Here is a 13,900-nt window from a genome sequence, read left to right as displayed (position 1 = left end):
GTGGTGCTCTAGGTCATGTTGTATTGCCAGTGGACAGAACAATACACTACACGTGCACTTGTGATTAAGTACGCACTGATTAAATACACATTGACTCAAATACTCATCTGCTGGGAATAAATAGAGATTGTACAGTATTTATAATATGAAATCATAGACTTGGGTTGGCTTTTATGTACGATAAATAGTCTTCAGGACTAACCGCTACAGACTCCCAGAGACTTTACTAGAAGATATTTGATTTAGATATGGTAAAATTGCAAGCAAATATCAATTTAACTTGCACTGTATTGCAGTATGCCAAATACCTGGTTTAAACAAGTTGACTCCACTGTGACTCTGAGCCGGTATAACCTAGTTGTGTGGTTAATATAAACATATTCAGGTGCCATTGGCTGATGAATATATGCGTTTTGGTAAATTCTGCAAAATGCAGTGACCTGGGGACATACACTTATATTCAGGACCTTGTGACGAAAAAGAAATCAAACAACAAAACAAAATCTGTTCAGAGGAGGTCAAAATATTCTTCCTAAAAGTATGTCTTTCATCCTGTAGTTATTTTGCAAGTTTTGTATTCTGGGATCTGTCACTCATAGCATCTTTTATGACATCAGTAGCATATTGTAAATTTCTAGGGTGTTTATTGCACTTTTTTGGATCTATGTTTAAGAAACTGTAAAAATAGTACTACATGTCATTTTTATAGCGTAATTAGAGAATTTAGGAAAAATGATAACAATTTATTTTGTAGTAAAGATATCAGAATATTTTCCCAACAATGGTCTTTTTTTTTTTTCCTTTTTTTCTCAGGCTTATTATAGAGCTGGCCAGTCACTGATCATGTTACCAGACACGTATGAGGCGATTTCTATGTTTCATAGAGGTTTGATTCTCCTGAATGCTTCTGCAGATCGAACTCAAGTTGCTGATTTTGTAGCAGGAATCTTCATAAGTGTCAACGGTAAACTCAAATTAAGAGCTTAATTTTTCTAACGGCCTTTCAGTAGTGATGGCAACGTCACTACAACAATAACATCATCCTCATTAGGGCATCCTCTGTGAGATCATTCATTTGATCCTTAGTGCCTCAGGCCTGTTTGAGGATTATGAATAAGTTGAGTGGCCTAATCAAAAGGATGTGGTGAACTTGGTCCAGTTTATATATAGCAGATGCCAACAATCCCAAAACACTGTGCAGGGGAGTGTGTTGTGTCACAAGAACACATCAATTGTGGAATAGTTAGGAAAGGTTGAAATCCAGAGTCAGGGAGGCAAGGGTTGAGATTTGTAGCTACAGACCCCTAAGGCTTTAGTGTTTTTTGTCCAGACCACTCTGCTTTTCTTTTAGCTAGGTAGATTTGAAAATAATAAGAAGATACTCAGCTTAAACTTGAGTTCACAGGGCAGTGTATTCCAGTGTGGGGGACTTTCCCTCAGCTAGCAATGGACAGCAATGAAAAGAGGGAATTCGACATTTCTGTGGCATCATACAGGGGGTTTTTTGTGCAATGTCCACCCTTTGTCTGCCTGCCCTCTCCTCCTCTACTTGTGTTTTTGTCCAGTTGACAGGCTTTGTCTGGTAGGGCCTGCAGGTGTGCCAGGAGATTTCGAGTTGTGCCCCTACTGCATTTACTTGAACTTATAGCCCTGTGTTAAGGACCTTGATTAGCTTTAGCAGCATCTGTAGCTGGGCTCACCCGCAGGTGGAAGAACCACCATGAGGTTCACAATGTCTTGAGGGTTAGAGGTGTTCCTTGAGGGCAGGGATTAAATTTATTTATTCCCCTTGTTTAGTGAAGACTGGCTGCTGATAACAAGGTGCCGTATCAGCTTGGTGGCTAGGGATATTTGAGCCCCTATTTGGTGTTCTTCTAGGTATTAATCAGGCTAAAATTGTCACTGTACAATGATGTACTTTAGTTGGAGACCCCAACTTTTAAGTGCTGTGTATACTAAACAGTTTTCTTGATTGCTTATTCTTGCAGATGAACAAGTCTTCCCACCAACTTTTCCCCCTGCATATGATTATATTTTCAGAGCAAGGTTTGATGCCCTGGTTTGGCAAGGGGTGATAGAAAGGTTGGCCCAGAAAGGGAAATGGCGGGTAAGTCTGTTGCTGCATTACCTACTGCTACACAGTGGGTGCTCATGTCCTACCTTGTTGGGGTGAGCTCATGTTACCTTTAAAATTCAAAACAGGAATATTTATTGTTTGCTAGTTCAAATGTCTTTGTTTTTAAGACTTGAAAAATACTTTAAGTGATAAATAATTTCTGAAATTCATTTCTCAAAGGGATACAGTGAACTTGGAATCCTGCTTGTCTCTTGCTGTTGTCTCTGCTATAATTACAGTGCCATCTAGAGTCATTATTCTCGAAAGAAACCAGCGGGAAAAAGATGTGTTTATTTGTGGTCACTTTTACTTTTCCTTCTGTATGACAAGCTGGATTTTTGAAACTGTCCGTGAAAGGCCCACAGATAAAGGGCCATCTCAGTGGACGTATGTGGTTGTTAAAAAAAACCCAGATCACTTAGAAAAATCAGAAGGTGAATCACCTGAAATTATTTTAATCTTCTTTTTTATAGTGACTGTAAAAAAAATTGATCATTGTCAGGGTTACACCTGTATTGGCTGTCAGTGGTGAGGTGCTGGCAGGGGGGGCTGCAGGGGCTCTCTGAGTTCCAATGGCCCCACCACAGGACATGGCTGAGCCCCTCAGCTGTGGTGATTTTGCCTCTGGGAGAGGGTGTTTTAAAACGGGCAAAATCCTGCCTAGCAGAACAAAGGGAAAAAAAAGTGAGAGAAACAGCCCTGTGAGCACCAGTGTTGCAGAAGGAGAGGAAGGAGGGGGAGGAGGTGCTCAAGGACAGGGGTTCCCTTGTGATCTGTGGAGAGACCATGCAGGAGCAGGCTCCTGAGAGGAACCTCAGACCATGGAGGACCCACACCGGAGCAGGGGAGAAGCATAAGGAGGAGGGAGTGACAGAGAGGGACTGCTATAGACTGACTGCAGCCTCACATTGCCCATCCAACACCCCCTGCAGCAGACAGGGACATATTCCGCTAAAATAGGTTGCTTAAAGCTCAGTCTAACCTGGCCTTGAATACTTTCAGTGATGGGACATCCACACTTTCTCTGGGGAACCTGTTACAGTGTTTCACCACCCATATAATAAAAAAATTCTTCCTTATGTCCAGTTTAAACCTACCCTCTTTCAGGCTAAAACCATTGCACCTTGCCCTGTCATGACAGGCCTTGTTAAAAAGTCTTTCTTATAAGCCCTCTTTATATATTGAAAGGCTGCAATAAAGTCTCCCCAAAACCTTCTCTTCTCCAGGCTGAACAACCCCTACTCTCTCAGCCTGTCTTCATAGCAGAGGTGTTCCAGCCCTCTGATCACTTTTGTGGCTTCCTCTGGACCATCTCCAACAGGTCCATGTGTTTCCTGTAGTGGGGCAGCATCACCTCCCTTAACCTGCTGGTCACGTCTCATTTGATGCAGCCCAGGATACAATTGGCCTTCTGGGCTAGAAGCTCATGTTGCCATCTCATGTCCAATTTTTCAGCCACCAGTACCCCCAGGGCCTCCTCCACAGGACTAATCTCAATCCTTTCATCTTCTAGTCTGTATGAATACTGGGGATTGCCCTAACCCAGGTGCAGGGCAACCTTGCACTTGGTCTTGTTGAACTCAAGGACATTCACATGAGCCTGCTTCTTGAGCCTGTCAGGGTCCTTCTGGATGGCATCCTGTCTCTCAAGCATATCAACTGCATCACTCAGCTTGGTGCCATCTTCAAACTTGCTGAGTAATTGAATGTACCATGCAATCCCACTATCTGTGTCACTGATGAAGATATTAGATAGTTCTGGTCCCAGTACAGACCCTTATGGGGCACTACTCGTTACTGGTTTCCATATGGACACTGAGCCATTGACTGTAACTCTTTGGATACAGCTGTCCAGCCAATTCCTTATCCATCCAACAGTCCATCCATCAAACTCATATCTCTCCAATTTAGAGTTAAGAATGTTGTGGATGACTGTATTGAAGGCCTTACAGAAGTCCAGGTACATGACATCCACATTTCTTCCCTTGTCCACTGGTGAAGCTAGGTGGGTTTTCAAGGAGCAAGGTAAAGTTTTTAGGGATACTGGGAAAACAGAAGAAGATAAAGTATGCAGTTCTTGCTTTCTGCTCAGGATGTTGGTGTAGCTGGGGAGTCTCATCTCCATTAATGTAAAGGTCCATTCCTAAAGCAAAAGGTCACTGCAAAGGTGTATTGGAGGGACTTTTAGGGCCTGACCTTTCTACATGTTTGGTTGGTTGGTTTGTTTGCTTTCTGAGGAAACTTTCATCGGCCACAGGTTCCCACAGTCTACCGTGTATTACATTAATTCAGTTGAAAAATGAAAAAGGAGATACAGTGATCTGTTATGATCTTAAAAAAAAGATCTGAAATGTTGTTAGCTCTCATTTGCTTTCCTACAAGATCTTGTGAGGGAATGAAAAACAAAGTCTCTAAGTATGCTTTTAAGATCACTAATTTTCTTGTTGTTTGTTTGGGTTTTTTTCAGTCTTGTCTGTTGTTGTTGTCTGAGAAGAAAGAGTTGCCCACCAATCTCAGAGTCAACCAGTTATCCCTGAAGAATCTCTTTGAGGTAAAGTAGCATCCTTTAAATTTTGTCTATTTCTTTTCTTCCTGTTCACTTTAGTGAGAGATTTTCTGTCTTGTGGGCAAGTCTAAAACAGATATAAGAAAAATAAAATGGAAAATAATATATGGGCTTTGTATGATTATGTAAAATCATCTATTTTGTCCCTTTTCACCTGAAAATTAAAAAAATCTTTAATTTGCATGATTTCTATATGTAACTTAATATTTCCTGTAATTTGATCAAAAGAAGACATCTTTCTCTCAAGTACAGCAAGCTATTCATGTCACACTTCTAACCTGACAATTTAATGCTGAAAAACGCCTGACATCAGTTAAGTTGGATATGTTTTCCAACAAGGAGAACATATGATATACGTGAGATAGGGTATTTTTATACTTTGCTAGTCTGTCTCTGAACTGAGTATGATTACAGGGAGTTGAGCTGGGTGCAGGGTTGGAATTTTCCCTTCCTTCGACACCCCAAATTTATGGTAGATTGCTTTATACCTCGTCAACAACTGCTAAACTTTCTCCCTAGAGGCTTTGACACATTCCACATGACTTTGAGGATTTTGTCAGGATGGAAGCGTAGTCACAGACTGAGTAACCACAATTCCTAATACCTTTTACTGAGATTGTCATTTGCAGATCGCAGAATTTGATCTTTATGTTGCTCTTCTGAAACTTGCTCTTTTCTTTAGCTTGTAATTCCTCGTGTTCTGCCGCATTAGTCTCTGCCCACAACTTTGTGTGACCTAGGTGGCCTTGTAGGGCTTGCTGCTGCTCACTCCTGCTTTTGTGCATGGATATCCCACCAAAACACTTTGGATGCATGAAGGGTGTGCACAGCCATTGCTTCTGGCCCCTTGGGAGCCAGGGTGTAGCTGGAGGCCAGCGATGAGCCAGGAGCTGCTGGGAGTTCATCAGCTCTGCCACTCAGGAGCAGCCACTGTCCATAGCAGTGACATACCAGTTTTCTAAAGGCATCTCACAATGCATGTATGTTATCACACAGCAGATGTCCAACCTATTTCAGCTGTACTTATGTAAAGCCTTTCTTATGGACCATTAAAAAATTCCTCTCTATGCATTTTTTTTTTGTTTTATTTTTCCATTTCTTTGTGTGTAGAAGTTAATTATAGTTCTGCTGTATATAACCTATTTTTAAAATATATAGAATCATAGGATCATTTCAGCTGGAAGAGACCCTCAGAATTATCAAGTCCAACCATAATCTAACCTAACTCTAGCACTAAACCATGTCCCTAAGAACCTCGTCTATATGCCTTTTAAATACCTCCAGGGATGGTGACTCCACCACTTGCCTGGGCAGCCTCTTCCAATGCCTGACAACCCTTTCCATGAAGAATTTTTTTCCTAATATCCAATCTAAACCTCCCCTGGCACAACTTGAGGCCATTTCCTGTCATCCTATCACTTTCTACTTGGGAGAAGAGACCAACACCCTCCATGCTACAACCTCCTTTCAGGTAGTTGTAGACAGCGATAAGGTCTCTCCTCAGCCTCCTTTTCTCCAGGCTAAACAGCCTGAGTTCCCTCAACTGCTCCTCATCAGACTTGTGCTCCAGGCCCCTCATCAGCTTCATTGCCCTCCTCTGCACTCTTTCCAGCACAAGGCATCAGTGCCTGGGATTAAAGCAGCTCCCAAGCAAAGGTGCCCCTTGCAGCTGCTGTGGTTTGCAGCTCTTTGTAGTACCCCGGCCTGAGGCACAACACCATAGCAGTCCTGCAAGGGCTGTGAATGTGCTCCTCACACTGACACTAAAGCATGGCAGTGCAGCAGAGGACACATGTAAGGTGTCTTAGCAAAAAGTCCTCCTTCCTAGGCAAGCCAATCAAAATGCCTCATTGCTAGAGAAGGGTAAAAGTGGATCGCCTTTGCAAAATAGTACGCCCTTTGTTGTGGAATTGGCCCTACCAGTCTTGGCTAATCTAGTGGGTTGTTGTACATGTGAAAGACTGAAAAAGTCAAGATGAAGAATCTCTAAGCACTGCTACTCTTCTGCAAAAATTAGAAAATGTGGCTTTCTGTCAACTTGAAGTTCCCCTGCTGCCATTACATACTGCCTGTAATTTGTTCTATTTTGATTTTGTAACTGTGCACAAACACTAATTCTTGCCAGTCAAAATTTGGCATGAGGTGTTAGAAAAAAAGGTTCATTTGCGGATGTTGAAAGCATGTGTGAAGACTGCTATTTAAAAATATGACTGGCAGAAATGGAGAAATTATGTCTGAACGCTGTTTCCGAGCACCCCCTCATGTCCTGATCCTTCTGGCATATTGTCTCAATTTCCATCTGAGCTTCCTCTGCCCACCTCCAGAGTTCCCCATATTGCTGTAGCCCTTATAGACTGTGATTCTTGTTCATTAAGTCCTTGCTGGAAAATCCTTTTTCAGTTCAGCTACCTTCTGCTCAGGCTGCTGTGTGCTTTCAATCTTGGTCTGTAAACTTCCTTGAAAATTCCAGACTTTTATCAGATCACCTTCTAGGAATTTTTCTGCCCAAAAAGCTGTCTCCCTAGGCTTAACACCTTGTCTTTGCATGAGCAATCATATTATCATTGTTCTCTTATTGATGCTAGATGCTTCCTGAGCTGGATGAGAGTAGGGCTTTGCCCTGTTCTCTGTCCATGGGGTTCCTGAGCTGTAGAAGGACTGGTTACCTGAGTTCCTTAAACCTCCTTCCCCCAGTCTCTAACTCTCTTTTCCCAGTTTCAAGTATTTCTCCAGCCATTTCTTGCTTTGGAGTAACTGCCTGTGTAAGCTGCCTCATCCAAGCTTAAAAGCACAGTATCTGGTTACAGCAATATTTGCACTGAGATACAGTAACACTTATGTAGAGAAGTATAAGGAAGAAAGTTTCAGTCAATTACAGAGAAGAAATATAGAAATTATTATAAAAGAGACTTCCAGTTCAGTGTTCTTCAGAGCAGGACAAGATTCATTTAAGATAAATGTCTCTTGGGAGTATTTGTTTTGACCTTCTACTTGAATTGTTTAAGGTGTAATAGGTGTTTCATTTTACAGTGGAATATGAATTGATTGTTATTGTTCCGCTGCTTCTTGTTGTAAAAACCATGGAAATAGAATTAAAAAAGAAATGCCTTGTGTATGTAAAATAATGTGTTGTTCTCTTTGTTATCAGACTTCTGAGTTGTATGGTCACGGTGAGAAGATGCAAGAAGTAGCGGAGTTAGTCAAGTGGCTAATTTCCATGGGGGCGAAAGTTGAAACCATTGGAGTGTATCTACTTCATGCTGTTATCAGACTGTGTATCAAAGCAAGTGAGTGACATCTGCAGCTAAAATAAAACAACAGTGGCCTTCATCAGAGAACTGACAGCTACAGCTTTTTAACTGTTTATTATTTTTTTTTAGACTAATGAGATCAGATCATCTAGGTATAACCTTGCACGTGTCAATAAGGCACTATTGTGGAAATGCTGTAAACAGTCTGTCTGATCATCTCTGCCTGATAGTGGTACAAGCCTAATATGTTTGTCCTCTTCCATGGCTTGAAGCAAAAGTGTGATTGATGTGGGTCTTTCATAACCTGAATGTTTCAGCTTTGACAAGAATACAGTATTTCTTCCTGGCACCCCAGTGTGGAGCAACAGTTTCTGTATGTACCAAAGAGTCGTGAGTCAACCTCAGATTTGCACTTGCTGCGAGTCAGTGAGAATGTAGCGTCCTGTCTCCCACAATGCAGCTGGCTCTTACTGCGGTTTCTTTCACATTTTTATTCACTCTCCTACTACTCATCTTCAAGAAAAGGTCTCATACAGATGCATCTTGCCACTCCAGGATCTGTTTCTGCTGTATCTTTGTTTACCATGTATAACAAGTGGGGTTCTTTTATCATCTCAGGAAAGAACCATCTCTTCAGGTGGTTACTGACTCAGAGGCCAGACTTGAAGGATAGGATCAACCAGCAAGACAGAGAGGGATGCACCCTCCTGCATATTGTGGCATCTTCCAGTGGATATTCCCAGAAACGCAGTAAATACAATTATTTTTGTGTGTGTGTATGTGTGTGGTGGTTTGTTTTCGTATGGAGAAATGAATAATGGAAGAAAAATTCAGACCCCAGTGCTTCCTGTTCCATGCTAGGGAAGAAAATAAGAAAGTCCTTTTATCTGAATGTTGACTTTATAATGGTAACTAGTATTTAAACATTTCAACAACTCCCTTTTAAAACTCCAATTATGCCCATTTTCTTTGCTCTTTGGTTTGACTGGTTATGATTTTCCCACAACTATGCTGCAGTTTCTAGAATCATAGAAGTTACCTTTTAAAGTTTGTTGTGCCCTTAAAATCATATTAGACGACCTGGAGACCTATCCTGTTCTTTGAAATAGATGAAGATTTAAAACCTAAGTAGAAGTGTGCCTTGTCAGAGGAGGAAAATGAAATGCTTTCCTTCGTGTTTTCTGTGGGATTTATGTTAATTTAGCCTGGAGTTTCTTCTTGTATTTTTTACTCTGCCCACTAGGTGGCAACAGGAAATAAACATCAATGCCAAGATAACACCAGACTTCCAGGTCATTAAATGCAATGACATTCTGGTGGGTCTTGTTAATAGTATGAAAGAAACGCACACAACTTATATCTAAATAATTTCATTTTCTGGAAAGGTATAACGTGTCTTTTACAGCAGTTCCATCTGTTGCTAAATGACTCCTGTATTTTCCAGAATAGTCCATATATATCTTTATTAAAGTTTATTTTTGTATTTATATAGTACATGTATATTATATACTGAATAAATATTTTTATATGTATTAATTTATTAAAGTTTATTTCTTTATATTTATATACAGGGCATTTCAAAAAGATGGACCCAGTTTGAAATCCCACTGGTTTGAAATGGGGTCCATCTTTCTGAAATACCCTGTATTATACATAATATATATTATATATACAATGTATTAGAGTATAGTATGTTTTAGTATATTATAGTATATTTATTATATTTATATTTAGAGTATACTTGTAAACATATATAGAAATAAACCCTTGCACCCATCTGTTAACAAAACCAGTCCCTAAAATAGCTTGAATGGTCAGTCTTATAGAAACAAAGCAAGGCCTTTGTGTTAGTCTGCATCATTTTTCCCTCATCTAGATTTTTGCCTTTGGCACATGCAGTAGCAGAGGCCATGTGCTGTGGTGGTGTGCCTGGGGAAGTGTCATGGTCCAACACTTATTTGCTCACTGTCGCTCAGTCTTCTTCTCCATGACTTGGTGATCTGGTGCTCCTGCACTCTCCCGGCTGTTCTGAGGACGTGGCTTATAGCAAATATGCCTCTTTGAGGCAAGAGGAGCATAGGCAGGTGCTTGCAGGGCTGCAGAGTTTCCCCTGGTAGTGCAGTGTGACATACTATGAAGGGAGCATGTCATCTTCCAGAGTATTAGATACTGTGTCAAGGCTTTAAATCACCACTATATTTATGGTGTTTATCTGTAATACTTGTGAAATGCTATAGAGAATAGTATTCTGTTGAAAGTAATGGTACCTACCATTAGTCAAACTAGACGTCTTTGTTATAAGGCTTATTACCAAGAAAATCATGTGGTTTATGTTCAATGGAATGAAACTCAATGCCTAGCTGTTTATATTCATGCCTAAATATGTGAAATATTCTGGTTTATTGAGTCACCTTCCAAACAGTAGCAAAATCCCTTCTTTTGAATTTTTCTTTATTTACAGAGCAGTTTTCTTAGAGCCTGGAGAACAGGGTTGAGACATAAGGGAGGAGGTGAATTCCATATAATTCCTCTGGCTAGTGAGATGCTCATGAGGCACTCACTCACTTTGTGTTTCTGTGCTCGCATTTCCCAATTATTAATAATAAACACAGAGTTTTAATTTTTTTTGAAGGGGTTTCTTTTGGGGAAAAATACTTGACAATATGTCATTCTTATGACACTGGAAAAAATGAGATTTATTTTTTCAATTAAAATTATGCTAGAAATTGTGCTAGGAAGTTAACAATACAAACAAAAGAAATGGAAAAAGGCAAAAAAAAATACTCGAACAATAAAAATTATTCTTCCTCTCATATTTTTTTCATGTAATGTTTTAGGCCAAACAGAAGATGTGATCATGCTCCTGAATTTTGGGGTTGACCCCACTGTTCCAGATGCACGGTCAAGATACGTCATAGATATCTTGAAAAAGAACAAAAACTTCGATGCTGTAAAAGCAGTCAACAATCACATTGAGAAACGTACTTCCACTGAGAAACAGACAGGTACTACATGGTCTGTGTGCTCTTCCTGTTTTGAAATGATAACCTTTAGATACAAAATTTTTTTATTTGTAGTCGGTAGTAGTATGTGCTTTTTATGTAACTCTTCCTATGAGTTGTCACCCCGATCTCCTATCAGTCAATGATGAACATCTTTTACTTGCCTGAAGGTGCATGCTGTCCAACTGATGGTCTTAGTATATCATCTAATAAGTAACTAGAAGTTGTTTTAAGTTACTATAAGCCTCTGTTTATTTTCCTCACACTTGATATGATGTTCCCCCATCATAGAAACTGCTTCTTTTTGATGCTTTTTCAGTTTTAACCTTTTACCTTCACTTTAGTGTTTGGAAAATGAAACATTTTGTTAAAGCGTTGGTGACATATTTAAAGTGCTTTTAATAAGAGAAAATATTGACAAAAAAGAAGCTCTGAAATGATGATAATGTGAGTGAGAAGTTGCTGACACTTTTAAAAGCAAAATAACATTTTAGTGAGAGATCTTTATTCACAAAGTTCTAGCCTTTGATCTTTGTCAGTGATATGCAGCTAAAGCTCCTGTATGACTTGGAAAATTTTAACCTCTGCACATTTGGGAAAAGAGTAGCTGAGCAGACTATCAGACTAAAACTACAAGAGCTTTTAATAAGCAGAGAAGGGGAGCTAAAATGGAGTTGCACTCTGGAAGTATGAGGAAACTTCGAAGTGCGTTTTAAAAATTATTAACAATATCTGTGGACAGTTTGCAAAGGACCTGTTGTCATACAGAAAGACACAAATCTTAATTGTCCCAGTGCTAATGTGAAATTCCAGTCTGCTTTTTTATAATAGCCTGTTAATGCTGAAAAGGATTCTGACTTGTCTGGGGTTTTTTTATAAGTTTCCATTCTGGAAACTAGTGTGTCAAGTGTGATTGCCCAAATAATGGCAATTTCCTCTTCCACTCCAATAAATGAGAATGGGAAAGCACACAAATTGTACAGTTCTCCCCCAGCGTGACAGTATCGAGACTGGCTACCCCTTATATAGTTTCTTATCTGCCCTGAGGAATGGAGCAAGCCTGAGCTGCCTGTCCTGCAGCGAGGTCAGAGAGATAAGAGCTGGGGCAGGAGGTGGGGAGCTGTCTACACTCAGGACCCCCTGTGGGATGCACTTTCTTGGTTGCTGTTTACATCCCAGCTCTGAAAAAGACTGGTGGGCCACAGACATTTTGAGGGGAGGATCCAGTTGTAGGAGGCCACTTGGATAAGCTCTTTGGGGTATCCACATGAGAACTGAGGGACTGGCCGGTCAGGCAGGATGTTCCTGTAGGACTCTGAGGTTCAGAAACTGAGGAGGTAGATCCTGCAGCTTATCCTTTCGAGCTGTAGTGTAGACTGCTGTTTAAAATCAAGTCCGAAGCATGGACATTGTTCATCTTGAAAACTTTTCTTCAGTACAGTCTGAGATGGTTTGGTGCCTGATCTGCTTGTTTTCTGTGGCACTAACCAACCAGAACTTTAAGGTAACACCTGTATTAGCATTATTACTGTATTAGCCCAAAGCATAACTTTTTCAAACCAGGACTTGCTTGTGTCATGCAAATCTCAAAGTACAGATGGAGAAAAAGACTGCACAGGCAAATCAATCTTGGCAAAAAGCCAGTTTCATGTCTGTATTGCATAGAAGTTTGCTGGAAAGCAACAAGTTTCATTGTACTTCCATCTTATGGCTCCTGGCAAGCACATTCCCACAGTTCCCCTTTCTTTACTGTAGAGATCTCCTGCTCTGCGCTGGAGAAGGTCTTAGCCCAGTGGTTCTCATTTAGGAGGTTAACACCAATTCCCCTGTGGTGGTAATTGCTGTGGTTGCTCTTCCAGGTAGCTCATTCTGTCTTTTGTAGTCAATTTTTCTTTTGCCAGTGCACAGCCCCCAAGAGTTTTCTAGGTTTAGTGCAAAATGAGAGGCTGGAGACTAAGACATGGCTTTACAGGTGACAGTCTAAGGTTAATCCTGGCTGCTAGAAAGATGACCAATGTTGTCTGTCCCTTTGTCCTAAGGCATAAAGCTACAGTTTTGTTTGGTCTTTGACGTACTCCTCAGAGCCTTTTGGAAAATCAGGCCAAGTCTTTCAGTTGTCATTTAAGGGCATTTATTAGGACATAATCTAAAATCTGCCGTTGCCTGTTACCTACATATCTCTTAAACTTGTAGCTGTGATTTTGGTGTGTGTGTATCTTGTTTTGTTTTTTAAGAGGACACATCATTTTATGGCTGTATTTCCTAAATGACACTGAGGAATCACACAAGCTCAGGACACCTGATTAAGCTGAAAACATAACTGGTTTTAGTCATCTACTTAAAAAATTCTGAACAGTGGTATCACTGCAAAGCAGCAGTGTTCTGCCTGCATGCAGATCAGCAGGTCAGCCTGTGGACTATTACCATTTTCAACCCAGTGTATTATGGTAAGGAGTATATTTGATGAGTGTGTCAAATACCCTTTGGGATATGAAGTCCATCACAGGACTGTTTTTGACAGTAAGAGTTTCAGCCATCTGATTTTAACCTGGCACAACACATTTCTCAGAGCCCTGAAAACACGACAGCAAGGAACTGGATTTTTCAATTTCTGTAATGTTTTGCAGGGGGCAATGAAAGCAGAGCCATAGCTGATACAGATTCTTTCTTGGATGTTATTGAACAGTTTGTCCAGTTCTACAAGCTTGAAAATGGAGCACATCATAAAAATGTTTTGAAGGAAGATGCAGTGAAGCAATTTGTGAAACAGCTGTCTTCTGTGAAAGGTACAGCGAGTTCCCATTCTCCCCTTCACAAAACTCAATTGCTGTGAAAAATGTGTTTGATGCTAACATACAGTTTTTGGTCTCTTGCCCTTCCTCCCCTTCCCTGCTTCTGCAACTGATATTACTCAAACAGTGCACTTTTACTTACTTTTACTGTTGTGTTTTGCACTTAGAACCAC

The 13,900-nt window shown here is 40.4% G+C and overlaps 1 protein-coding gene across 3 annotated transcripts in view; it reads left to right on the top strand.

The window, feature by feature from the left end:
• TRANK1 (tetratricopeptide repeat and ankyrin repeat containing 1) overlaps positions 1 to 13,900 on the top strand; it is a 55,473-nt gene that overhangs the window by 13,512 nt on the left and 28,061 nt on the right. For 2 of the 3 annotated variants that reach the window (XM_082044201.1, XM_082044202.1), the window contains exons 5-11: positions 814 to 964; positions 1,989 to 2,107; positions 4,584 to 4,667; positions 7,831 to 7,969; positions 8,552 to 8,683; positions 10,771 to 10,938; positions 13,563 to 13,721. In XM_082044201.1, the coding sequence (XP_081900327.1) occupies positions 814 to 964; positions 1,989 to 2,107; positions 4,584 to 4,667; positions 7,831 to 7,969; positions 8,552 to 8,683; positions 10,771 to 10,938; positions 13,563 to 13,721 (952 nt within the window). Of the gene's footprint in view, positions 1 to 813; positions 965 to 1,988; positions 2,108 to 4,583; positions 4,668 to 7,830; positions 7,970 to 8,551; positions 8,684 to 9,176; positions 9,250 to 10,770; positions 10,939 to 13,562; positions 13,722 to 13,900 lie in introns of those variants that run through there. The other variant, XM_082044203.1, reaches the window with a different exon arrangement.

The sequence above is a fragment of the Streptopelia decaocto genome (genome assembly GCF_964273445.1).
Source record: "Streptopelia decaocto genome assembly, chromosome: 2".
NCBI lineage: Eukaryota > Metazoa > Chordata > Aves > Columbiformes > Columbidae > Streptopelia > Streptopelia decaocto.
This window is presented reverse-complemented; position numbering and strand designations above follow the sequence as displayed.